At 49.4% G+C, this 27,245-nt stretch overlaps 1 protein-coding gene across 5 annotated transcripts in view; it reads right to left on the minus strand.

The window, feature by feature from the left end:
* Positions 1-27,245, minus strand: part of rims3 (regulating synaptic membrane exocytosis 3) — a 376,753-nt gene that overhangs the window by 63,813 nt on the left and 285,695 nt on the right. For 4 of the 5 annotated variants that reach the window (XM_038802068.1, XM_038802039.1, XM_038802059.1 and 1 more), the window contains exon 3: positions 8,650-8,724. The exons of the other annotated variant lie outside the window; for it this stretch is intronic. In XM_038802068.1, coding sequence (XP_038657996.1) covers positions 8,650-8,724 — 75 coding nt within the window. The remainder of the gene's footprint in view (positions 1-8,649; positions 8,725-27,245) is intronic. 5 annotated transcript variants of the gene reach the window in all.

Here is a 27,245-nt window from a genome sequence, read left to right on the forward strand (position 1 = left end):
TGTCCTCATCTGGACGCACCCCTAGGTGGGATATGTGATCCCCCAGGAACTTAATGTTCGACTGGCCGAAGGAGCATTTGGCCCTATTGAGGCTGAGGCCACGTTCGTGAATGCGCTTGAAGACGAGCTTGAGGCGGGTGATGTGTTCCTGCGGGGTGGTTGACCAGGTTATAATATCGTCGATATATACCCGGATGCCATCGATTCCCTCCATCATCTGCTCCATTATTCGATGGAATACTTCAGACGGGGAGATGATGCCGAATGGCATTCGGTTGTAGCAGTATCTGCCAAAGTGCGTGTTGAATGTCCACAGCTTTCTGCTCGATTCATCCAGCTGGATCTGCCAGAAACCCTTTGAGGCGTCGAGTTTTGAGAAGAGTTTGGCGTGGGCCATCTCAGACATGAGTTCCTCACGTTTTGAAATCGGGTAGTGCTCCCGCATGATGTTCTGATTAAGATCTTTAGGATCTATGCAGTTCCTTAGCTCTCCGGACGGTTTCTTAACGCAGACCATGGAGCTTACCCAGTCGGTCTGTTCTGTGACTCTGGAAATAACCCCTTGGTCATGGAGGTCATGGAGCTGTTGCTTGAGGCGTTCCTTAAGGCTGGGACCCTGTGAGGTGCGTGTACCACAGGCATGGCGTTGGGCTTGAGTAGAATCTTGTATGTATACGGGAGCGTGCCCATGCCCTCGAAGACAGCGTGGTATTGCTGGATGATGAAGTCGAGTTGCGCCCTGAAGTCGGTGTCAGAAGATGCAGTCACGTCGCTGGGAGAGAGAGAGTGAACCCTCTGCACTAAGTTGAGCAGCTTGCATGTCTGCGCACCAAGCAAGGAGGCTTTCGAGGCGGCAGCGATCTCAAAAGATAGGACAGCTGTGTGAGCACAGTGTGTCACCTCACATTGGCAGGATCCACAGTGGCAGCGATGGCATTCCCATTGTAGTCAAGCAGGTGGCATGCAGATGGCAGGATGGCAGGCTGGACACGGAGGCTGCGACGGTCAGGCGACGCAATGAGATTGGCGGAGGTGCCAGTGTCCAGGCGAAACCTCACTGGGGACTGGTTGACCGTAAGGGTGGCACACCACTCATCATCCAGGTCGATGCTGTGAATATGGACGGGATTGGTGCCACGCTTGGGAGACATCCTGTTCGTGGTTATGATGCCAACTTGGAATTGGGCCTGTGGGTCATCGCAGGCAAAGTCGGAAGACAGATCTGGAGCAGGTTCGTTGATGGCAGGCTGAATAGCCCTGACATCTCTGCGGGACTGGGTGGACCTCCTAAAAGCAGCAGACAGGGAGGACCTGCACAGAGTAGCATAGTGGCCGAGTTTGCCACACGCAGGCAGCGTCGGGTCTTCGCGGGACATTGCCGCTTTCAGTGGGCGGAGCCACAGTTGCCGCACGCCAGTGCGTCAGCACGTTCGTTGGGCCACCGCGCATGTGCGGGGCGATCCAGCGAGGTGCGCGCCTGCGCAAAACAGTCCGCGATGTCACGTTCGTTGCGTGTCAGCGCGGGAGTTTGCGAAAAGCGCGCAAAATGGCCGCCATCGTTCAGATCCAGACCTGGGAAAGATTTTATTATTTGGACCCGTTCTGCTTCGTAGGGAGCTTGCCGTGCCATTTCAGTGGCCTGGATGCGGGAGTAGCGGGTGGAGGCGTGTTCATGGAGCACACAGGTCTCAATGGCTGTGGACAGGGTGAGCTGCTTCACTTTTAGTCGCTGCTGGCGCAGGGGCTCAGATTGGACACCAAAAACTATCTGGTCATGGATCATGGAGTCAGAGGTGGACCCGTAGTTGCAGGACTGCGCAAGGACACGGAGGTGAGTAATAAAGGACTGGAATTCGCTGTTGAAACATGTATCTCTCGAAGCTCTCGTTTACCTCGACCTCGGAGTGGCTTTCGAACTTTAAGAGGACTGTTTTGAACTTCGATTTGTCCTTCCCCTCAGCGAAGGTGAGCGTGTTGAAGATGTGGAGAGCATGGTCCCCAGCTGTGGAGAGGAAGAGAGCAATCTTCCGTGCGTCCGAGGCAGCTTCCAGGTCCATGGCCTCGAGGTACAGCTGGAAGCGCTGTTTAAACATTTTCCAATTTGAGCCCAGGTTCCCGGCAATGTGGAGGGGCGGCGGCGGGCGAACGGAGTCCATTCTGCAGGATGGCGTGAGACTGGTGGAAGGCAGATCACTGGTAGGTAGGTCTCAGAAGTACTAACATCCCTCAACTACTGGTACCATGATGTGTTGGCTAGTGTAGACTTGCGAGGTGAACATATACCAACACTGAGGAAGGTTCAACTCTATTTTATTAACTAACTATTAACTAATCGACATACGAGAACTGCGGGTTTAAACGATGCTAGTTTAAACTAGAGACCTAAGCCTTGTCCGAACCAGTTGATTCTCTCAGCACGTGGTGTGAATCTGTGCTAGACTTGATGAGTTCTTGTTCCACTGAGAGGCAGCACCCAGAATGAGCGGGAACCGTGGTGCCCTCTGCCTTTATAGTGTGTGTATTCTAACTGGTGATTGGCTGTGGTGTTTGTGCATGTTGATTGGTCCCTGTGTGTGTCTATCAGTGTGTGTCTGCACCGTGATATATTGGTATATATTATGACACTTAGTGTCCAAAAAGGCTAGGTGAGGTTATGGGGATACGAGGATAGGGCGGAGTGGGCCTAGGTCGGGTCCTCTTTCAGAGGGTAGGCACAGACTCGATGGGCTAAATGGCCTCCTTCTGCACTGTAGGGATTCTGGGCGAAATTCTCCCCCCCCCCACGACGGGTGGGAGAATAGCGGGAGGGCCTTCCCGACTTTTTTGACGCCCTCCCGCTATTCTCCCCCCCCCCCCCCGCCGAAATCCCGACACGAATCGCTGCCGCCGTTTTTTTTACGGCCGGCAGCGATTCACAGCTGTTAGAAGGGCCGAAGTCCCAGCCCTTTACGACCTTTTTACGAACGGCAAACACACCTGGTCCTGCCGTTCGTAAAAACGTCGTGACCACCTGGAAAAAAATAACCATGGCACCGATTGGCACGGCAGTACCACGGCCGTGCCAAGGGTGCCATGGGCCCGCGATCGGTGCCCACCGATCGCGGGCAGCGGGCCCGATGCCCGCGCACTATTTGTCCTTCCGCCGCCCCGCAGTATCAATACGCGGGGCGGCTGAGGGGCAACCCGGACCGCGCATGCGCGGGTTTCGCGCAAAAAACGCGATGACGTCACCCGCGCATGCGCGGGTGGAGTCTTCCCACCTGCGCATGCGCGGCTGACGTCATATGACGCGTCAGCCGGCGCTAAGTCAGACAAGCGGGCTTAACGATTTTCGTTAAGCCCGACTTGTCGGAGCCTCCGACGTCGGGCTGCTAGCCCCGACGGGGGACCAGAATCGGTCCCCCGTCGGGAAGGGGCGCGATGCCGTAAAACCCGCCCGGGTTTTACGGCAGTTTGACGATTTCTCCCGTTTTGGGAGAATTTCGCCCTCTATGTTTCAATGCAGCGTTTAAGCCAAAAAGAAAATGAGCAGCCCCGTATGATTGCCATCTTTCAGCTGGAAGTTGAAGAGTTAAATAAAACCCGGGATGATAAGCAATTGTTAATAATGCATCTGTTAAGAATCGAAGGATGCTATTGGTTCCCAAGGGTGGATTTGGATGTTTCTGATTTCAATGCGGAAAGGGCCCCCTTTTCCTACTCTTCAACCTTCCCTGTTGATCCAATTCAAACAGTTTTGCTGTGTTTTCTCTGATTGAGTGAGTGTCTAACAGTCAGGAGGACAGGAAGAACCCCTTTAGTCTCAAATAAAGATGTTGGGATTATTTGTCTGACGCCAGTGCAGTCGCTGTACCCTTTCTTTGGCCTTTGCTTCATTCAGTTTTACCTTGTAGGTAAACAGGCCTGGCCCTGCCTGTTGCCATGGTAATTTCTTCTGCATTGCAGCAGACTCCCTACAGTCAGCAGGTCTGTGGAGACACACAAGATCTGGCAAGGTTTTAAAGCAAGTTTATCCTGCAAACTGTGCTGCATGACAGATGACAGGAAAGGTTGGGAATAGGTAAAGGGGTGGGAAGTGTGAAGATTTAACTCATTCTGTCTTTTCCTGAGAACATGCAGATTTTTAGTAAGTGCTGAGTCACACTTACTGCCGATAAAGGGCATCTTTTTCAGAGCGTTTCTGAAATCAAAATTCCTCTCAATACAGAAATGCTTCTTGTAGTTTAAGCAGTCTGAAGAAACCTTCAGCTGGGTTTTATGTGGCCGTTATCATAGAATTTACAGTTCAGAAGGAGGCCATTCGGCCCATCGAGTCTGAACCGGCTCTTGGAAAGAGCACCCTACCCAAGGTCAACACCTCAACCTTATCCCCATAACCTAGTAACCCCACCCAACACTAAGGGCAATTTTGGACACTAAGGGTAATTTATCATGGCCAATCCACCTAACCTGCACATCTTTGGACTGTGGGAGGAAACCAGAGCACGTAGGAAACCCAAGCACACACGGGGAGGATGTGCAGACTCGACACAGACGTGACCCAAGCTGGAATCGAACCTGGGACCCTGGAGCTGTGAAGCAATTGTGCTATCCACAAGGCTACCGTGCTGCCCTTCTGGGCATGTTTTCATGGGGGGGGGGGGGGGGGGGGGGGATCAAAATCGGCATCCTGCCTGTCATAGTTAAATAAATGATCAAAGGTCAATTGTGGTTGTTAAAAAGCCAACTGACCTCAATAATACACTGCCAACACCTTAAAACGGTTGGTGAAGTATTTCAATGGGCAACAACATGGTAAAATTGAGGGTAAAGGGCTTGCCAAGGCCAAGATCCACTCCTCCAGAGCTCCCTCTGCCACATTTACCGGCTTCTACACAATGGCTAGCCAAGCGTGTCAGTGCCAGAGCCCCAGTCTACCTGGCCACCGTCTTGAAATACCTGACCACCGAGATCGTTGAGCTGATAGAAACATAGAAAATAGGAGCAGGAGAAGGCCATTCAGCTCAATATGATCATGGCTGATCATCCAACTCAGCAACATTTAGCCCCAAGAGCTAGATCTAACCCCTTCTTGAAAACATACCATGTTTTGGCCTAGGCTGCTCTCTGTGGCAGTGAAGAACACAGGCTTACCATTCTCTAGGTGAGGAAATTTCTTCTCAACTCAGTCTTCAAGGATTTACCCCGGCTATCCTTACCCGGCTATCCAAGCGGGGCACGGTAGCACAGTGGTTAGCACTGCTGCCTCACAGCGCCGAGAACCTTAGTTCAATCATGACCCCGGGTCACTGTCCATGTGGAATTTGTACATTCTCCCCGTGTCTGCCTGGGTCTCACCCCCACAACCCAAGGTTGTGCAGTGCACGTGGATTGGCCATGCTAAATTGAATTGGGTACTTTAAAATTGGATACTCACTGTCCTGCTCTCATGTCCACATGCCTGTTCTTGGCCTGCTGCAATGATCAGTGAAGCCCAGAGCAAACTGGAGGAACAGCACCTCATCTTCCGATTAGGCACATTGCAGCCTTCCGGACTTAACATTGAGTTCAACAACTTCAGACTGTGAACTCCCTCCTCCAACTTCACCCCATTTTTATTTCTATCAATTTATTTTAATTTCTTCAATCAGTTTACCCCTAACCATTATCCCCCCTCCCCCCACTTTGGGCCATCTGTGGGGCATCACAGTAGCACAGTGGTTAGTACAGTACTGTTCCTTCACTGCGCCAGAGACCAGGGTTCGATTCCCGTTTTAGGTCACGTCTGGGCAGAGTCTGCACGTTCTCCTCGTGTTTAGAATAGAATAGAACAGTACAGCACAGAACAGGCCCTTCGGCCCTCAATGTTGTGCTGAGCCATGATCACCCTACTCAAACCCACATATCCACCCTATACCCGTAACCCAACAACCCCCCCCTTAACCTTACTTTTATTAGGACACTACGGGCAATTTAGCATGGCCAATCCACCTAACCCGCACATCTTTGGACTGTGGGAGGAAACCGGAGCACCCGGAGGAAACCCACGCACACAGGGGGAGGACGTGCAGACTCCACACAGACAGTGACCCAGCCGGGAATCGAACCTGGGACCCTGGAGCTGTGAAGCATTTATGCTAACCACCATGCTACCCTCTCTGTGTGGGTTTCCTCCGGGTGCTCCGGTTTCCTCCCAAAAATCCTGAAAGACGTGCTTGTGACACTAATAAAGATTATTATTACGTTCCCTGTTCCTACTTGCCTTTTGACACACAGCGCACCTTTGTTCTGCCATTAATACCTTCTAATCTCTTTATGTGCTACTATCAGCACCTTTCTTTGCCTTAATGACCCCACACTTACATACCCTTTGTTTTTCTGTGCACAATGTCTTTGTTAATCTCCACCAAATTCCTGGCCTTCTATCCAGCCTCCAGCCCCCCCCCCCCCCCTCCCCCCCACAACAGTATAAATCTGGCCCTATTTCCAGCAAGTCTGGCAGCATCTGTAGGGAGAGAAAAGAGCTAACGTTTCGAGTCCGATGACTCTTTGTCAAAGCCTGTCTGATTTATGCAACCTGTCCTCATAATTTAACCCTATTATCCTGGCATCATCTTGGTAACTTTATGCTACACCCACTCCGAGGCTTATACATCCGAGGCCCAGTGCCAGGACCTGAATTCAGCACTCCAGATATACTCTAGCTCAAACTTTACACAACTGTTGCATAACTTTCGCCTCCTTGAAAACAAAGGCTAACGTTCCACTAATCTTTTCATTATTTTTAGCATCTATCTAGATTTGTTTCAATGATGTTTTGACTGTTGTTATTTAGGCAAACCTAGGGGCCATTTTGTCCAATAGCATGTTCTAAGTGATCAAGTATGGTGGTGTGGATTGAGGGGGAGAATGATCTCAAACACAATGGTCTCCTACTCTCCTTTAACTGGCGTTACCGAGTCTCTGGTACTCATCCGAAAACGAACAGGATTTCAAAAAGGCTGTACTCCCTTGACCAATACTGGACTAGAGTTCTGGCCTGGATAATGTTCAAGAGCAGGCTTCCTGCAGATGATAGATTTCTGATCTTTGACATAAGCAATGTTATAACAGGTTACACATGTGGCAATAGCTCCAGTTGTTTCCCTGGTGTGAGTAGCAAGGTGATTTTTCCAAAAACTTGATATCATTTTGAATAAGTTCTCCAAGTGGTGAATATTTACTTCCTGGGATCAGCAGCCCAGAAATATGTCTGCTTGTTTCTATGGAAACAAGCAGACCAGACACTTAAGCCCTTAGGCGACTGTCACTGGCTGACCCACTTCTATCTTATTCCTTATTTCAAGAACACAGTACTGTAGCAATGAGCACACATCAAGTGTGTCAGCAATCCTTAAGTTGTCAAGGGCTTGTTTTTAAAACCATTGTTGAAGAATTGAAAGAAAAACCTAATTTTCTTTTCCGAAAGGGTTCAGCTCTGCTTCAGTGGGTAGCACTCTCGCCTAGTAATGCATCAGAAGTTGTAGGTTCAAATCCCACTCGAGTGACTTGGCACAAAATCCAGCCTGACAGTCGAATGCAGTAATAAGGGAGTGCTGTATTGTCAGAGGTGCTTTTCTGAGAATGAAATATTAAATCGAGACTTTGTCTGCCTTATCAATTGAAAGATCCCTTGAGGCTATTCTACAGACCACCTGGCTATAGTCATCTCCTTGTGGGATTTTGCTGTGTGCAAATTTCCCACAGCCTTTCCTATGTTACAGCACTTCAAAAAATTATGCCATAGGATGTGCTTAAGTAATTGAACTTTACTGTCAATATTAAATTTACATAATTAAAATGTATTTGTTAATACCAAGTTAACCACTGTTTTTATGAGTTAGGGATGGCGAGCTTTAATTGGTTGGGATATGTGCTGCCCTGTGTTCAGTGTCTGCCAGCTGGAGAACCAATGAGATTTTTTTTTCAGGAAGGCCCACCTCATCATGTGCTACTCAGGCACTTGACAGACCAGCAATCATCAAGGACCCCAGGGGGGGAAGTCCAATCAGAGGCCGGAAGTTCAATTGATCGGCAATGCCATTGGAAAGGTGAGGTCTTCTGCTGGTACAAACACCACCCGAGGACTAGTGTCCTCACTGGATCCCAGTCTACAGGTGAGGGATAGTGGAGGGGGCTTGCATGGAAATGGGAGAGGAGGGCGAGGAAGGTCAGCAGCAAGGGGAAAGGGGGTGATTCTCTCCGGGCCCCAACTTTGCCAAGGCTGGATCCCTCAATCAGGCACTGAGTACTTTTGAACAAAACCCCGCTTCTTGGAAGTTGGCAAGCAACCTGACACAGGTATGTGAGTGCGTCTCCTACATGGTTAACCATGTAGTGGTGGTGAATGAAGAGGACTTAAATTGCCACTTCAGGGCCTCAGTTGGTTATTGGGATGGGCCGGCCATCCAGAGGACTTCCTGCCATTGACTGAATTATGTTTTAGGCAGGAAGATGGTGTGGTCTCCACTTGCCACCCTCTTGATTAAATGCGTCTGTCACCAAAAGATTCTAGCCACTAGTGTGGGAAGCACACTCATCTCCTACGGCAACGGTATTCCCATCAGCATTCCTTCTCATGCCACTTCTCATCCCCATTTAATCTCAGTTGAGCCAGAATAGGGAACTTACCGCGCGGGGCAATCATGGGTGCAAGCCAATGTCCAACGATCCCTTGGCACAGGACAGCAGAAATATTCTTGGGAGCTAAAGGAAAGCAAATAGACAAGTTGTTACATTGGCTCTGGACAGATGCAAGGAGCTTCCGCAGTTTCTTCACTGCGAATAAAATGCTCAGTTTTGCAATAGAGGATAGTCTGAATATTGTTTTGCACTCTGTGAGGGATTTACATTTTGTTTTGCACTTTATCACATTACTCAGTGACATTACAAAGGACATTACTGAGAGAGATTGGTTTTCAGGAAAGCCATCATTAAGTTCCCCTTTGAGTCACAGATAATCTCAATTTGGAACTATATTGCCATTCCGTCACTGTCATTATGTTCAAGACCTGGAGCTCCCTCTGTAACTGCACGGTCGGTGTACCTACACCACATGGACTACCGCAGTTCAAGAAGGCGGCTCACCACCACCTTCTCGAGGGCAATTAGGAATGGGCAATAAATGTGACCTCACTAGTGATGCTCACATCCCGAGAAAAAAATAAAATGAAATGCAATTAATTACTTAACTTGAAGACAGATTCAGTAAGGCCCCCGCTATGGAGGGTGGAGGGGTCGGTGGGGGGGGGGGGGGGGGGGGGGGGGGGGGGAGGGGGGGGGGTCAGTGTGGAGAACCAGGGAACCCAGTCTTACAATAAGGGTGAGGCAATTTCAAACTGAGATGAGGAGGAATTTCTTCACTTGGGGAGTGGTGAATGTTTGGAATCCTTCAGCCCAGAGGGTTGTGGAAACTCAGCCATTGAGAATGTTCAAGACTGAGATCGATAGATTTCAAGGGATATGGCGTTGAGGTAGAAGATCAGCCAAGATCTAGTTGAATGGCGAAGCAGCTTCAAGGGGCTAAATTACCTATTCCTGCTTCTATTTCCTATAATCCTATGTTCTCATCCCTATAAAGATTGCACAAACAGCAAGATGTTTGGCCAGTACATTTGTTTTCTTTTGCTCACGTAGGACTGAGGGAGGCCCATAGGTCTAAACATCAGAACATCCTGCTGTCTTGGAATAGTTCTATGGGACCTTGCAGGTGGATGTGAGAGAAGGACACAGACCCTCTTTGGCCATTTCACTGGAAAGACAGAATGTTTAACAATGCAGCATTCTTTCAGTTAGCCTGGGTTATGTACTCACGTCTCTCACGGCTTGCTGATGTGGTGATGAGAGGGCTAGTACTGAGCCACAGTTGGCACCTTTGAGGTGAGAACTGGGGTAGAATGGGATGGCGGATGGAACCATCAAATTCAACCTCAGAATAGGATACCCTTTTCTCAAGTTCCTGGTGTACAATAGCTTTTTGTTCTTTAGTTTTTTTTTGGTTATTTGTTATTCACAGCACAGAAGGAGGCCATTCAGCACGTTGTGTCTGTACCGGCTCCCAAAAGAGCTACCCATTCTACAGCCCTATCTGCGTAACATTAATCCCTTTTATCCAGCTCTCTTTTGAAACCTCCTATGAAATCCACCTCCATCACTCTCCCCGGCCGTGCATTCCAAACCCCAACAACTCTGAGTAAAGAAGTTTCTCCTCATCTCACTCCCAGCTCTCTTACTGACCATCTTGAAATTGTGACCCCTAGTCACTGACATACCAACGAGTGGAAATATCCTTCTTTACCCCGTCAAAATTGTTCACAATTTTGAACTCCTCGGGCGCGATTGTCCGCTGCCCAGGCTGGGTGGGAGAATCGCAGGAGGGCCGCTCTGCCCCCCCTCCCACCCCCCGTGATTCTCCCCCCCCCCCCCCCCCCCCCCCCCCCAAAATGGCGTGTCGCATTTTGCGACACGCCGCTCGGAGAATCGCGGGTCGCCGTTTTCCACGGCGACCCGCGATTCTCCGGCCCGGATGGGCCGAGCGGCCTGCCGTTCCCGACCTGTTCACACCGGCGGCAACCACACCTGGTCGCTGCCGGCGTGAACAGGGCACCAAAGGTGAGTTTGTGGCTTGTGGGGGGCGGAGAGGGGATTGAGCACCATGGCCGTGCTCGGGAGGGGACTGGCCCGCGATCGGCGCCCATCGATCGTCGGGCCGGCGTCTCCAAGAGACGCACTCTTTCCCCAACCTGCGCATGCACGGCTGACGTCATTAGGCGCCGCCGGCCGAGTCATTCTCGGCGCGCCGGACCTTGACGCCAGCGACAAGGCCCATCGGCCGAGATTTACAGAACGCCGCTCCTAGACCCCCGGAATGGTGCGGGGGGGAGGGGGGGGAGGGGGGGGGGGCAGAATAGGGGGTGAGGAGTGGCCTCCGACGCCATCTTGAAACACAACGGTGTCGGTTTCACAACGGTGTCGGGCGTTGAGGAGAATTCCGCCCCTCACCTGAGGAAGGAGCAGTGCTCCAAAAGATAGTGTTTGAAACAAACCTGTTGGACTTTAACCTGGTGTTGTCAGACTTCTTACTGTCCTATGAAATACCCCACACCCCGCACTGTAACTCTCTGATATACCACACACTACTCACTGTAACACTCTGATGTACCCCACATCCTTCCCTGTGACACAATGATACATAGATACATAGAAGATAGGAGCAGGAGGAGGCATTTTTGCTCTTCGAGCCTGCTCCGCCATTTATCACGATCATAGCTGATCATCCAACTCATATTATCATAGACATCACAGTGCAGAAGGAGGTCATTCAGCCCATCAATTCTGCACCGGCTCTTGGAAAGAGCACCCAACTTAAGCCCACACCTCCACCCTATCCCTGTAACCCAGCAACCCCATCTAACCTAAGGGCAATTTAGCATGGCCAATCCACCTAACCTGCACATCTTTGGACTGTGGGAGGAAACTGGAGCACCCGGAAGAAACCCACGCTGACACGGGGAGAACGTGCAGACTCCGCACAGACAGTGACCCAAGCCAGCAATTGAACCTGTGACCCTGGCGCTGTGAAGCCACAGTGCTAACCACTATGCCATCATGCTGCCCAATAGTCTAATCCTGCTTTCTCTCCATAGCCTTTGATCCCATTCACCCCAAGTGCTATATCCAGCCGCCTCCTGAATATATTCAATGTTTTAGCATCAACGATTTCCCATGGTAATGAATTCCACAGGCTCCCCACTCTTAGTGTGAAGAAATGTCTCCTCATCTCTGTCTGAAATGGTTTACCCTGAATCCTCAGACTGTGAACCCTGGTTCTGTACGCACCCACCATTGGGAACATCTTCCCTGCATCTACCCTGTCTAGACCTGTTAGAAAATTTTATAAGTCTCTATGAGATCAACTCTCATTCTTCTGAACTCCAGCGAGAACAATCCTAACCTTGTCAATCCTTGATATACCCCATCCCTCACTGTAACACTCTGATATGTCCCACATTCCTCACTGTAACATTCTGATATACCCACATCCCTCACTGTAACACTCTGACATGTCCCACATCCCTCACTGTAATACTCTGCTATATAACAATAATAATCTTTATTGTCACAAGTAGGCTTACATTATCACTGCAATGAAGTTACTGTGATAAGCCCCTAGACGCCACATTCCGGCGCCTGTTTGGGAGAATTCAGAATGTCCAAATTACCTAACAGCTGGTCTTTCGGGATTTGTGGGAGGAAACCGGAGCACCTAGAAGAAGACACAGGGAGAATGTGCAGACTCCGATGTGATCAGATTCATTGGTTCTGTAGCATTGGTTCTCCAGGGTACTCTAGCTTTGTATACCCTTATTTATTTCTCATGGGTACGTACCTCACTTGCACTCTATTCATCTCTCCTTTGAAAGACTCCCATCTTCCATCCACTGTTTTATCCATCAAAATGCATTTCCAATCAACTTGGTCCAGGTCAATTTTTAGATGCCTAAAATTTGGCCTTTTTCAGTCTAGAATCTTAATCTGTGACTGATTTTCACCCTTTTCCAAAATAATATTAGAATAGAAAATATTTCTACAGTGTAGTAAGAGGCCATTCGGCCTTTCGAGTCTGCACCGACCCTCTGAAGGAGCACCCAACCTCGGCCCACTCCCCCACAACCCTCAAACCCAACCTAACCTTGGACACACTACGGGCAATTTATCATGGCCAATCCACCTAACCTGCACACCTTTGGACTATGGGAGGAAACCGGAGCACCCGGAGGAAACCCATGCAGAATGGGGAGAATGTGCAAACTCCACACAGACAAGAACCCAAGGTCAAAATGAATAATGATAATAATAATCTTTGTTGTCACAAGTTGGCTGACAGTAACACTGCAATGAAAATCCCCTAGTCACCACATTCCGGTGCCTGTTCGGGTACACAGAGGGAGAATTCAGAACGTCCAAATTACCTAACAGTACGTCTTTCGGGATTTGTGGGAGGAAACCAGAGCACCCGGAGGAAATCCACGCAGACACGGGGAGAACATGCAGACTCTACACAGACAGTGATCCAAGCAGAGAATCGGACCTGGAACTCTGGCGCTGTGAGACACCAGTGCTAACCACTATGCCACCATGCCGCCCTATTGAACGCTATTATATCATGATCGCTATGTCTCCCACACTAAAATTCTGCACCTGCCCTGCTTCATTTCCTCGGACCAGATTCAGCATAGCTTGCTCCCTGGTAGTACTGGAAATGTACTGTTCCAGAAAGTTCTCTTGCACACACTGCAGGAATTTCTCCCGTTCCGCACCCCACACACTATCCTTTTCCCAGTCTACCTTTGGGTAATTGAAATACGCAACTATTACAACCCTGCTTGCCCTGCAGGTTTCCATAACCCGCCTACAAGTGCTCCCTTCCACTTCCTCCCCACTATTTGGAGGTCGATAAAAACCAAGCAAGCTGTGCACAAATGTAGCTGACTTTAACACAAGATGGACACTGAATCACTGGGGGACAATGGTTATTGATTAAGTACGGGTGATCAATACAGTAACTTCAGGGGTATCATAAGACCTGAGCCGTGATGGACATGGGTCTCGATTAACAATATTTTCTCTGGTGTATAATGTAGAGGGTTTTGGGGCGGCACGGTAGCACGGTGGTTAGCACTGTTGCTTCACAGCACCAGGGTCCCAGGTTCGATTCCTGACTTGGCTCACTGTCTGTGTGGAGTCTGCACTTTCTCCCTGTGTCTGCGTGGGTTTCCTCCGGGTGCTTCAGTTTCTGCCCACAATTCCCAAAAGACGTGCAGGTTAGGTGAATTGGACATTCTGAGTTCTCCCTCGGTGTACCCGTACAGGCGCCAGAATGTGTCGACTGGGGGCTTTTCACGGTAACTTCACTGAAATGTTAATGTAAGCCTATTATTGACAATAAAAAGATTATTGTTATTAAATGTGCTGTTATTATGTGAAGAATAGTTTGGTCACTTCATCCATTCTGGACAGAATAACCCAGTAACTCTGCCTCTGACCAGCTGCAGTTTTTTCCCACTTTAAGGCTGGGTATGGCCTGCATGTAAAGTGCTGCATAAAATGAACATTCAGTTCTTTCACCACTCTTAATAATTCAGTGTTTCTTCCAACACAGACAGCAAGCACGAGCAAATCAGTGAACTATTTAAAGGAGGCAAACACAATTGCAAAGTTTTCTACCAAAGTGTTGAACAGGACCTTGCAAAAGATCACATGGTAATATGGGGTGAGGTCAAATTATTTTGTTTCCAGTTCTCTATCTGAATGGCCTGCAGCCCCACTCCTGATAGCTCTGGGGAGCGGAGTCTCTGAAAGCTGGACTAATATCCGGTGGAGTTCCCTTATCTGGTCAATGTGAATCACATCTAGTTAGGGGCGGTAATTGGCTGGTTTGGATTTTTCCTGTTTCTTGTGTACAGGACATACCTGGGCAATTTTCCACATTGCCGGGTAGGTGTCAGTGTTGTAGTTGTACTGGAACAACTTGTCTAGGGTCATGGCAACTTCTGAAGCACATCGTCAGTACTACTATTGGAATGTCAAGGCCCCTAGTCTCTGCAGTATCCAGGTTATTTAGTTGTTTTAAAGAACAAAGAACAATTCAGCACAGGAACAGGCCCTTCGGCCCTCCAAGCCTGCACTGACCATGGTACCTTCCGAAACTAAAACTGTATGCACTTATGCAATCCGTATCCTTCCATTCCCACTCTATTCATATATTTGTCTAGATGTCCCTTAAATGCCGCTATTGTACCTGCTCCCACCACCTCCCCAGGCAGCATGTTCCATATATTTACTACCCTCTGTGTAAAAAACTTGCCTCACTATCCACTTTGTCCATGCCACTCATAATCTTGTAGACCTCTATCAGGTCACATCTCAACCTCCGTCGTTCCAGTGAGAACAGACCGTGTGTATCTAACCTCTCCTCATAGCTAATAGTTTTGTGATATCATGTGGAGTGATTTGAATTGGCTTAAGGCTGACATCTGTGGAAGGAAGTAGAAGCGGATCATCCACTCGGCACTTCCAGCAAAAGGTTGTTGTAAATGTTTCAGTCTTTTCTTTTGCACTGATGTGGCACAGTAGGGCGGCACGGAGCTTAGCACTGCTGCCTCCCAGCTCCAGGGACCCGATTTCAATTCTGGCCTTGGGTGTCTGTCTATGTGGAGTTTGCACTTTCTTCCTGTGTCTGCGTGGGTTTCCTCCGGGTGCTCCGGTTTCCTCCCACAGTCCAAAGATGTGCAGGTTAGGTGGTCTGGCCATGCTAAATTGCCCCTTAGTGTTCAAAAGGTTAGCTGGGGCTACTCTGTTAGAGGGATAGTGTGGTGGTGTGGACTTAAGTAAGGTGCTCTTTCCAAAAGCCAGTGCTGAATCGATGGACCAAATGGCCTCCTTCTGCACTGTAAATTCTCTGATGATGTGCTGGGCTTCCCCATCATTGAGGATGGGAATATTTGTGGAGCCTCCTCCTCCAGTGAGTTGTTTAATTGTCCACCACCATTCACGGCTGGATGTCGCAGGACTGAGGAGCTTAGATCAGATTCATTAGTTGTGGATTCGCAAAGCTCTATCTATCGCTCACTACTTATGCTGCTTGGCATACTCCTGTGTTGTAGCTTCACCAGGTTGACACTTCATTTTTCAGTATGCCTGATGTTGCTCCTGGCATGCTCTCCTGCACTCTTCATTGAAGCAGGGTTGATCCCCTGGCTTGGTGGTAATGACAGAGTGGGGGATATGCTGAACCATAAGCTTACATTTGTAGTTGGATACAATTCTGTTGCTGTTAATGGCCCACAGCGCCTCATGGATGCCCAATCGTGAGTTGCTAAAGCCATTCAAAGTCTATCCCATTTAGCACGGTGGTAGTGCCACACATGATGCAGGGCATCCTCAATGTGAAGACCGGACTTTGTCACTACAAGGACTGTGCGATGGTAATTTCTACTGATACGGTGATGGACAGAAGTGAGGATGAAGTCAAATATGTTTTTTCCTCTTGTTGGTTCCTTCACCACATGGTCACAGACCCTGTCTAGCGGCCATGTTCTTTGGGCTCGGTTAGTAGTAGGGCTACCAATACACTCTTGATGATGGACATTGAAGTCCCCAATCCTGAGTACATCTGTGCCCTTGCCACCCTCAGTGCTGAAGGCTATTGCTAATAATGAATTGGCCTTGTTAGTTATGTGAGCACTTCATAGCTCTCAAGTGCATTCTCGTGGGTACTCGTGCCATAGATAGACATAGAATTTACAGTGCAGAAGGAGGCCATTCGGCCCATCGAGTCTGCACCGCCTCCTGGAAAGAGCACCCTACCCATGGTTAACACCTCCACCCTATCCCCATAACCCAGCCACCCCACACAAACCCTAAGGGCAATTTTGGACACTAAGGGCAATTTATCATGGCCAATCCACCTAACCTGCACATCTTTGGACTGTGGGAGGGAACTGGAGCACCCGGAGGAAACCCACACACACACACGGGGAGGATATGCAGACTCCGCACAGACAGTGACCCAAGCCGGAATTGAACCTGGGATCCTGGAGCTGTGAAGCGATTGTGCTATCCACAATGCTACCGTGCTGCCCCATGTCTCAGACGAGAGTTATTGCCCAGCATTCCAATCAAACTGTGAGGCCTGGACACTTTGCCTGAACCCTGGGGGGCATCAGAACCACAGAAGCTGCAGCCAATAGTCAAACACTCAGATCTGGGCTTCAGTACTGGAGATTATGTCACAACCTAATGGTGAGTGTGTGGATCAGGGGAAGGTACCTGAGTCCAGTCTGCCTAATGTTCCTGGCAGTGCTCTGAGTTTTTGGAGTGAGTGTACAGAGCGGGGTCCCCCAGCGCAACTGAATCCGTGGATGGCACTCTGAGAGAAGGATGGAAATGTAATGGTGTGGGCGGCTTGGGAGATTTGAAGATCATGGGGTGGAAGCCATAGCTGATTGCCAGGCTCCCTCCTTCTCTAATTCTGATGCCTGGACCTCTCTGCTGGTGCACTGCAGTACACCCCGCCAGAGGGTCTCCTATTTTGTGGTGGTCTGCTGTGCCCTCCACAACCTGGCACAGCAGCGGGCGATGTGCTGAAGTTGGAGGAGGAGGTTCATGTGGCCTCACCTGAGGAGGATGAGGAAGGGCTGGACCAGGAGTGGCTGGAGTTGTCTGCACCATGGTGTTGACGCCCCCAGTGGTGCTCCTCAGTGACTGGGCCATGCTCTGTAGTACCTCGGCAATGTCCACCTGCATCTGGGACACTTCCCCCAGCAATTGGCACATGATGTCGAGGTGCTCAGCCAAGGTTGTCACTGACTGAGCCACGGCTTGGCACCACCACTCATGATGCTGACGTCGTGCTCCAAGTTCTCTACTGCAGTTTCCACTGTAGCAGGGTGGGCCTCGGTGCCGCGCATTGTAGGCACCATCTCCTGCATCCATAGCCTTTGGGACACCTACAATCAACTATGCACACGCTGGAGTGTCACAGACATCTTCTCCTGAATCTCACGGCCGTGTCCTATTTGTATCAACTCCGGGATAACCTTGTCAGGGCCTGGACCCAGTTGGGTCCTGGGATCTAGCAGACCTCCGATTGCTGACTCGCTCGGACGTTCCTATAAACGAATGATGTGCATCAGCAACTGTGTGGTGCTCACCAAATCTTGCCCCGGAAGCCTGTGCACTAGTGTCGGCCACCAAGATGTGTGTCTCTGCGCTGGTGGAAGGTTCGGGATGATGGATCAATGATGGCATCTTCGGAGCTCTCCTCTGAGGTGTTCTCTTGGGAGCGGGGGATGGCAGGGGGGTATGACCCCGATGGCCCGGCTTCATTGGATGGTGATCGTGCAAGAGAAAAGACACGTGGTCAGTGAAAGGAAAGGACCATTTTGTCTGACATGAACAACTCACTTGAGATAGGTCATCTGCATGAAGGGGCAGTGGATCCTCACCTCTGTGACGTAGGCCAATCTCACTATCGGTGACTGCCCTCTCCTCGGACGATCCTGCGATCTCCAGGGCCCACTTCTCACAGGGAGTAAGGACTTAGATGCCCGGCACTGTGCCATCCATCTGGGCCCATTATGTACTAACTTCTCCTGCAGTGACAAAGAGAGGGCATTGTGAGCCGCATGCTTGATGCATCGTGGGGGTCCACGGTGGGTAACATGTGTGGGCACTGCTGCAGGAAATGGGTGGGTTGTCGTGTGTGTCAGGTTGTGCTGGGGCACAGGCACGGTATTATGCTGGAGGAAGGAGTGAGGTGCCAACTGCTGAATGGCCGTGGAGTGGGGGTGCGGTGGCAGGCAGGACTGGTACCGGGGGCCGGTGTCAACTTAACCGTGAGGCCTGGTCGAGGTTGTTGTTCCTCTTCCGACATCTTACAGCAGTCCTCCTGATCAGGCTGCCCGCACTGACGGCTGCTGCCACTGCCTTAGAGGTGGCGGCTCTATGGCTGGTCCTTCGGCCCCCTCGGGGGAATGGGGTGACCCGTTTCATGTCCACGGCATCTAGGAACCTGCTAAAGTCGGAATCTCCGAAGCATGGAGTAGGTCTATGCGGTGGCATGGCTGCGTTCTGACTGGAGTGTCTTCAGAGGGAATGTTTGTGTGTAGCTCCCCCTTGTTAGCGGGGAGCAGCCGGGCACGGTTCCGGCAAATCCGTTGGCGGAACAGCCAGTTCCACCATGAAACTCATGGGTGATCATTTCTGGTCCCAAGTACTGTTAGAGGCCAATCAAGAAGGAATTAGATATCGCTCTTGGGGCTAAAGGGATCAAGGGATATGGGGGGGAAAGGCAGGATCAGGGTATTGAACTTGACGATCATAATGAATGGCGGAGCAGGCTCGAATAGCCAATGGCCCACTCTTGCTTCTATTTTCCATGTATGTTTCTATGTAGAACAGAACGGACTACTGCAAAGAAGTGTACCGACAACTCAACAACCAGGAACACTACAGACAGTTACCCGCAGATCCAACCAAGAAACACACCCGCCAACTCAACAGACTAATCATGTCCTTGGGTCCAGACCTTCAGAGCACCCTACGTCCTCTGATTCCACGTACTCCCCGCGTTGGCGTTCACTACTGCCTCCCAAAAATACACAAGGCCAACACAGGTCGTCCATTCGTATCAGGCAATGGGGCCCTGTGTGAGAATCTCTCTGGCTACATCGAGGGCATCTTGAAACCAATCTTTCAAGGAACGCCCAGGTCCTGTCATGATACGACGGACTTCTTACAGAAACTCAGCACCCATGGACAAGCTGAACCAGGAACATTCCTCGTCACAATGGAGTCTCGGCACTCTACACCAGCACCCTCCATGACGATGGCATTGCTGCAACAGCCTCAGTACTCATTACCGACAACTGCCAATGTCCAGACGCAATTCTGCAACTCATCCGCTTCATTCTGAATCTTTCGACAACAAGTCCTTCATCCAGACAAACGGAACAGCCATGGGGACCAGATTCACACCCCAATACGCCAACATCTTCATGCACAAGTTCGAACAAATCCTCACTGCACAGGACCTTCAATCGACCGTCATACACCAGATACATCGATAACATTTTGTTCCTTTGGACCCACGGCGAAGAATTACTGAAATGACCATCCCACCATCAGACTCACCATGGACTATTCTCCAGAATCTCATAGAATTTACAGTGCAGAAGGAGGCCATTCAGCCCATCAAGTCTTGGAAAGAGCACCCTACCCAAGGTCGACACCTCCACCCTATCCCCATAACCCAGTAACCACACCCAACACTAAGGGCAATCTTGGACACTAAGGGCAATTTATCATGGCCAATCCACATAACCTGCACATCTTTGGACTGTGGGAGGAAACCGGAGGACCTGGAGGAAACCCACGCACACATGGGGAGGATGCATTCTTGGACACATTCATCTCCATCAAGGACGGTCACCTCGGCACTTCGCTTTACCGCAAGCCCACGGATAACCTCACGATGCTCCACTTCTCCAGCTTCCACCCTAAACACATTAAAGAAGTCATCCCCAATGGACAAACCCTCCGTATACACAGGATCTGCTCAGACGAGGAGGAGCGTAACAGACACCTACATATGCTGAAAGATGCCCTCATACGAACGGGATATGGCGCTCGACTCATCGATCGACAGTTCCAACGTGCCACAGCAAAAACCGCACCGACCTCCTCAGAAGAAAAACATGGGACACAACCGACAGAGTACCCTTCGTCGCCCAGTACATCTCTGGAGCGGCGAAACTATGACATCTTCTTCGCAGCCTTCAACACATCATCAATGAAGGTGAACATCTTGCCAAGGTCATCCCCACACCCTTCAATCAACCGCACAACCTCAAACAAACCATTGTTTGCAGCAAACTACCCAGCCTTCAGAACAGCGATCACGACACCACACAACCCTGCCATGGCAATCTCTGCAAGATGTGCCTGATCATCGACATGGATACCACCATTACACAGAACACCACCCACCGGGTATGTGGTACAAACCCGTGCGACTCGGCCAACGTTGTCTACCTCATACGCTGCAGGAAAGGATGCCCCAAAGCGTGATACATTGGTGAGACCATGCAGACGCTGCAACAATGGATGAACGGACATCGCACGACAATCGCCAAACAGGAATGTTCCCTTCCAGTCGGGGAACACTTCAGCAGTCATGGGCATTCAGCCTCTGATCTTCAGGTAATTGTTCTCCAAGGTGACCTTCAGGACGCGCGACAACGCAGAATTGCTGAGCAAAAACTTATAGCTAAGTTCCGCACACATGAGTACGGCCTCAACCGGGACCTTGGATTTATGTCGCATTACATTCGCCCCCCACTATCTGGCCTGGGTTTTCAAAATCCTACCAACTGTCCTGGCTTGAGACAATTCACACCTCTTTAAACTCGGATTACCTCTCTCTCTGGACCTGTAGACTTAATTACCTGCAAAGACTTGCATTCAAAGTATCATCTTGCATCTTTGACTTTGTCTATATATGTGTTTCTGAAACCCACCTTTTCATTCACCTGAGGAAGGAGCAGTGCTCCGAAAGCTAGTGATTCAAAACAAACCTGTTGGATTTTAACCTGGTGTTGTAAGACTTCTTACTGTGCCCACCCCAGTCCAACGTCGGCATATCTACATCTATGTAGATATGGACCATGGTCCCGCAAGGTCAGCCGTTGGGAAGAACCCAGGATATCATGCTCATTAACTCTCCTTCTCTCTCACCAGGTGCTGCCAGACAGACTCCTGACACTTCCTATTTTTATTTTAGATTTCCAGAATCTGCAGTATTTTGCTTTTACTTCGAAAACACTCATTTGGTGCAGAGTTGCCCAATTCTGAGCACTACAATTTAGGACAGATGTGTAAACATTCGAGAAGGTGCAGAAAGATCCCTGAGAATTATTCCAAGGATGAGGAACTTTAGTTACCAGCATAGATTGGAAGGAATGGGAATGTTTTCCTTGGAGAATATTTGAAAGGCAAGTTGATGGAGATATTCAAAATCATGAAGGATCTATACAGATAGGGAGCAACCGTTCTGATTGGCAGAGGGATTAAGAATCGGAGGAGTCAGATTTAAGGTAATTGGTGAAATAGCAAAAGCAAAATCAGGAAAAATATTTTTACACAACTACTCATTAGGATCTGGCTTTTATTTCCTATTCATTCATTGGACGTGGCTGGGCCATCATTCATTGCTCATCCTCAATTTCCCTTGAGTGGGTAATTAAGAGTCATTGCGGTGTGGGTCTGGAGTCACATGTAGGCCGGGTCAGGTAAGAACAACAGATTTCCTTCCCGAAAGTACATTATTGACACAAATAGGTTTTTACAACAATTGGCAATGGTTTCATGGACTTTTAATTCCAGATTTTTAGTGAATTCAAATTTCACCATCTGCAGTGGCGGGATTTGAACCCGGGTCCCCAGAGCATTACCCAGGGTTTCTGGTTTACTGGTCCAGTGACAATACAACTACACCACCGCCTCCCCATAATGCACTGTGTGAGAGAGTGGCAGATTCAATTGCAGCTTATAAAAAGGGGATTGGATAAGCACTCAGGAGAAACAAATTGCATGACTACAGGGAAAAGGCAGGAGTGGGTCGAGTGAGTTGCTCTTGTAGAGCGCTAGCATGGACACGATGGACTGAATGGCCTATGTTGTAACCATTTTGCAATTCTATGATACTATCCCTTCTGCAGGAATCTGCCCCTTTGACAGGAATCATTCCATTTCACAGAAATTGGTTATTTTAGCAAGAGCCTGTCCTTTTGAAAAGAGTTCCTGCCTTTTACCAGCGCTCACCCGTTCAGCGAGGGTCTTCAGCAAGATAGTGTCTCTTTGATAAATATTAATACCTCCAACAGGACTTCATCTCTTTGACAACATTACAATCCATTCAAAAACAGTCCATTGTTTTCACAAATATCTGTACCTTATACCTGTGCCATCAATTAAATATCAATTTTGTTTGACAAGTTGCATACCTTAAATAGTAGCTCCTTCTACAAGAGATTGTCTATTCACTGAGAGTCCAGCTATTTATAAAACAGTGCCTATTTTTTAAAGTGACGTGTCTATTTGCTATAACTCACTGAGCAAAGGAGAAATTTGGGACAGTTTTTCCTCAACATGAGTTTAATTCACAAAACCCCCAAAACATAGATACAGACTCTGTTTACCTTCTCCTCCACACAGGTGGAAACTGGTTCTTATATATAGCTAAGAATAATGCCCTGTTCTCCAATTGGTAACAGCTGCTGTCACTTACTGCTACAGCATGCACTTCATTGTGATATGATTGCAACATTACTGCTCTTGACAAGATTCCATCTCATTGACGATAGTTTCTTCATTCATCAAGAATCTGCCAGTCCAAAACCAATCAGTACTTTCTACAAGAGACCATCCATTCGACCAACATCGGTCCCTTTCTGAATCGGAAAGAAGACCCGTTCACCAAGATTCTGACAAGTGTACATTTGCCCCTCTGCTCCTCAAGAATCTGTTCCTTCAATGGGAATCCCCGCCTTTCACAAGAGTGTATCCTTTTGAGTTCCTCTGTTGATCAAAAGTAGGCAATGTTCCTCTTCTTCGGCCCGTCTCAGCTTATATGCTGCTGGAACCCTCGTTCCTGCCTTTAGTTTACATTTAGACTTTATTATTTCATTGCACTCCTGGCTGCTCTTCCATGTTCTTCAATTTGTAAATTTGAAGTCATCTAAAACTCTGCTGTCCATGTCCTAACTTGCACTAAGTTCCATTCACCTATTATTCCTACACTCACTGATCTACAATGGCTCCTGGTCAGCAATACCTGGATTTGAAAATCATGGAATAGAATCATAAAATGTTTACAGCACAGATGGAGGCCATTCAGCCCATCCTATTAGTGCCAGCTCTCTACAAGAGCAGCTCTGTTATTCTCATGCTTTTGACAAAGTGCTTAACTAATTCCTATTTAGAAGCCATGATTGAATCTGCCACCACCACACGTTCAGGCAGTACATTCCAGATACTAACTACTTGCTGCGTAAAAATGCTTTTCCTTTTGACACCATTGCGTCTTTTGCCAGTTGTGATGATACGCATAAAGCAATTCTGTAGATAATATTATACATGACCTCTGACCATGTAACCACCATGTAACTCTGTGTCTGGGGAGTTAGGAGTAAGTAGTATAGGAGGATAGACATATTTTGCAGTAGCTCTTTTATTTACCTGAGTTATATTTGTCTTGCAGTTGTTTCATAATAAATTATTTAAATTTGATGTTCTATAGTTTGTCGTTCTTAACGGCCAGTCTACAGAACATGACATGGTACCAGGTTTGTAATTTAACAAGAACAAGCAGATTTCGCAAAAAACTCCAAACAGCTAAAGATAACTTGGAAGAACACAAAAGAAATCGTGTTTTATTCACTAACCTCGCAGGTTACTGGCAAATGGTGCTCAACATGTGGTAAAACTTTAAAGCCTGGAATGGAAGGTATGAAGGCACCTCAGCAGCTTCGGATTACCGGTAATGTAGATGAGAATTGAAGGATGTTTAAGCAACTGTTTAATCTCTATTTTTCAGCCCTTGGTCTGCAGGCACAGCCTGACCAGGGGCCTATGGCGTTTCTGCTCACTGTATCAGGTCCCCAAACAATTGAAATTTTCAACACATTAATCTTCAAAAATGAGGCAGACAGCAAAAACTTTGACGATGTTCTCAAACAATTTGATTGGCATTGCTATCCCCATAAAATTAAACCTGTGAGTGCTATACCTTTCGTACGCGCAACCAGAATGCGGGAGAGGCATTTGATAACTTCCTCACTGATTTGTGACTGAAGGTGCAGTCGTGCAATTTTAACAAGCTCCAATCATCAATGATACCTGATCAAATTGTTTTTGGCATCTCCAACGATAAGGTGCGCACGCTGTTTCTACGGGAAACAGACCTGCAGCTCGAAAATGTTGTCCAAATCTGTCGTGCCAGTGAGCTTGCAGGAAAACCAGGTAGCACATTAAATCTCTGGCATTTTGGCACAAAGGCAGAAGAGATGGCAGACACCATTAGTATGGTGACGCAGTTCAATAAAAAACGTGCTCCCAGTGTGGGCGGCCATTTTGAGCAGCCGTCCCAATCCTCCATTTATGTCCGCGATGTGTGCCTCGGCAATGCCCAAGGTATGGGAAGACATGTGCTAGTTGTAATGACAGAAATGATTTTGCTACGCCATGTTTTTCCAGAGGAAGGCCTGAACAAAGCGTATTCGCACAGTGAAGTGTGCCTTGAGGATACATTTTTTGTAGACATGGAGCGGGATTCTCCGTGAACCAGCGGGGCGGGCTACTCCGGCGTCGAGGAGTGGTGTGAACCACTTCGGGTGTTGGGCCGCCCCGAGGGCGCAGAGGATGGGGCTAGGCTGGCACTGGAGTGTTTGGTGCCATGCCAGTCAGCGCGGAAGGGTTTGGCACCACGCCAATTGGCGCTGAAGGGCCTCTGCTGGCCGACGCGAGTTGGTACATGCGCAGGAGCGGCAGCATGTGCTGGCGTCATCCCAGCGCATGCGCAAGGGGGTTCTTCTCTGCACCAGCCATGGCGGAGGTTTACAGCGGCCAGTGCAGAGGGAAAGAGTGCCTCCACGGCACAGGCCCGCCCACGGATTGGTGGGCCCTGATCGCGGGCCAGGCCACCACGGGGGCACCCCCCCCGGGCCAGATGTCCCCACGCCCCCTTGAGGACTCTGCAGGCCGCCCGAGGAGCCAGGTCCCGCGGTAAGGACCTGTTGTGATTTACGCCGGCGGGACCTGCCGAAAATGGGTGGCCGCTCAGCCCATCGTGGGCTGGAGAATCGCCCGGGGGGGGGGGGGGGGGGGGGGCGTTGCCAGCAGCCGCCAACCGCGCGCCGCGATTTCCGCCCCCGCCAAAACCCCGGCGACGGAGATTTCGGCAGCCGGCGGGTTCACGACGCCCCCCCGACGATTCTCCGACCCGGCGGGGGTTCAGAGAATCCCGCCCCTGATCTTAAGCGAAGACAAGGAGACTCAAGTCATATCAAACAACAATGTGTTTGTGCCTCTCTGCAACAAAAGTGAATTAAAGGCAGATAATCATAAGAAAAAATGAAAGTGCCATTAAAGATAAATGGCACAGTGACAACAGTTAAGCTTGACACAGGTGCAAAGGCCAACCTCATCAGTCTGTCCAATTGAACCGAAAATAATTAACAAAACGGTACGGTTAAGAGATTGTAATGGTAATGAAACTCATTGTTAGGAGTATGTGAGCTTGATGTCGATGTAAGAAACAAAATTGCAATTTTCTGTTGTGGCGGTGGACTGCGAGTCTTTAATTGGAGTCGAATCATGTGAGGAGCTGCAGCTAGTCTGATGAGACGATAGTGCAGACAGGGCTGCCACAGGCCCTCATCCCTACGGAGAAACTATTCTAAATGGTTTCGCTGAGATTTTTGAAGGTTTTGATACGTTACCATACACCCACAAAATTTTATTAAAGGAAGATGCGAGGCCTGTGATTCATGCACCGAGATGTATACCAGCTCCATTAAGAGAAAAACTAAAGGCTGAGCTGGAGAGAATGACAGCTTTTGGCGTCATGAGGCGCATTGAATCGCCTACAGACTGGGTTAATTCCATGGTCTGTGTAAAGAAGCACAATGGAGGCTTCTGAATCTGCATGGACACTAAAGATTTGAATCTCAATATTAAAAAGGAACACTACCCTATACAAAAGGGAGGAGATAACATATGAAATGGCAGGAGCAACTTGCTTCAGCAAAATAGATACATCTCAAGGCTTCTGGCAACTTAAGCTAGGTAAAGAGAGCACTGAATTGTGCATGTTCAACACACCCTTTGGAAGATATTGTGCAAGATTCTCTCAGCCCAGGCCGAACCGGAGAATCGCCGGGATGGGCGCGAATCGCACGACGGCGCCCCAATGCCAGTCCGTCAATTCTCCGGAGAGCGGAGGATCAGCGCCATTGGCGCGGTGCCGGTTGGGGGCCTCTTTACGTTGCCGCCCCCCCTCGGCGATTCTCGGCTCGGGATGGGCCGAGTGGACGCACAAAAACACCCGAGTCCCGCTAGCGCCGTTCTAACTTGGTCTTACCCGGCGTGACTGGATCCGGGGGCGGCCTGGTTGGGGGGGGGGCTCCGCTATGGCTCGGCCTGCGATCAAGGCCTACTGATCGGCGGGCCGGCCTCTCGGGCTGGGGGCCTCTTTTGTTCTTAGCCAGCCCCTGTAGCCCTATGCCATGTTGCGTCGGGGCCGGCGCGGAGAAGGGAGCTACCACGCATGCACGCCAATCGCACCGGTCCCACTGCGCATGCGCAGACCTGCGGCGCCCATCTGACGCCAGGATCAGCAGCTGGCGCGGCATGCGTCGCTCCAGTGCCGTGCTGACCCCCTGTAGGGGTCAGAATCACTGCTCCTGAGGCCATGTTGCGCTGTCGAGAAACGCGACGGCATTTACGACGGCGTCAACACTTAGTCTCAGGATCAGAGAGTCTCGCCCATTGTTTTTTATGAATGCCATCTGGCATCATGACAGCTTAAGAGATCTTTCATCGTGCCATGGAGCATATAGGTGAGGGAATTCCGGGTGTCCGAGTGGATGACATTATTATTTGGAGAT

Source organism: Scyliorhinus canicula, chromosome 1 (genome assembly GCF_902713615.1).
Source record: "Scyliorhinus canicula chromosome 1, sScyCan1.1, whole genome shotgun sequence".
Lineage (NCBI taxonomy): Eukaryota > Metazoa > Chordata > Chondrichthyes > Carcharhiniformes > Scyliorhinidae > Scyliorhinus > Scyliorhinus canicula.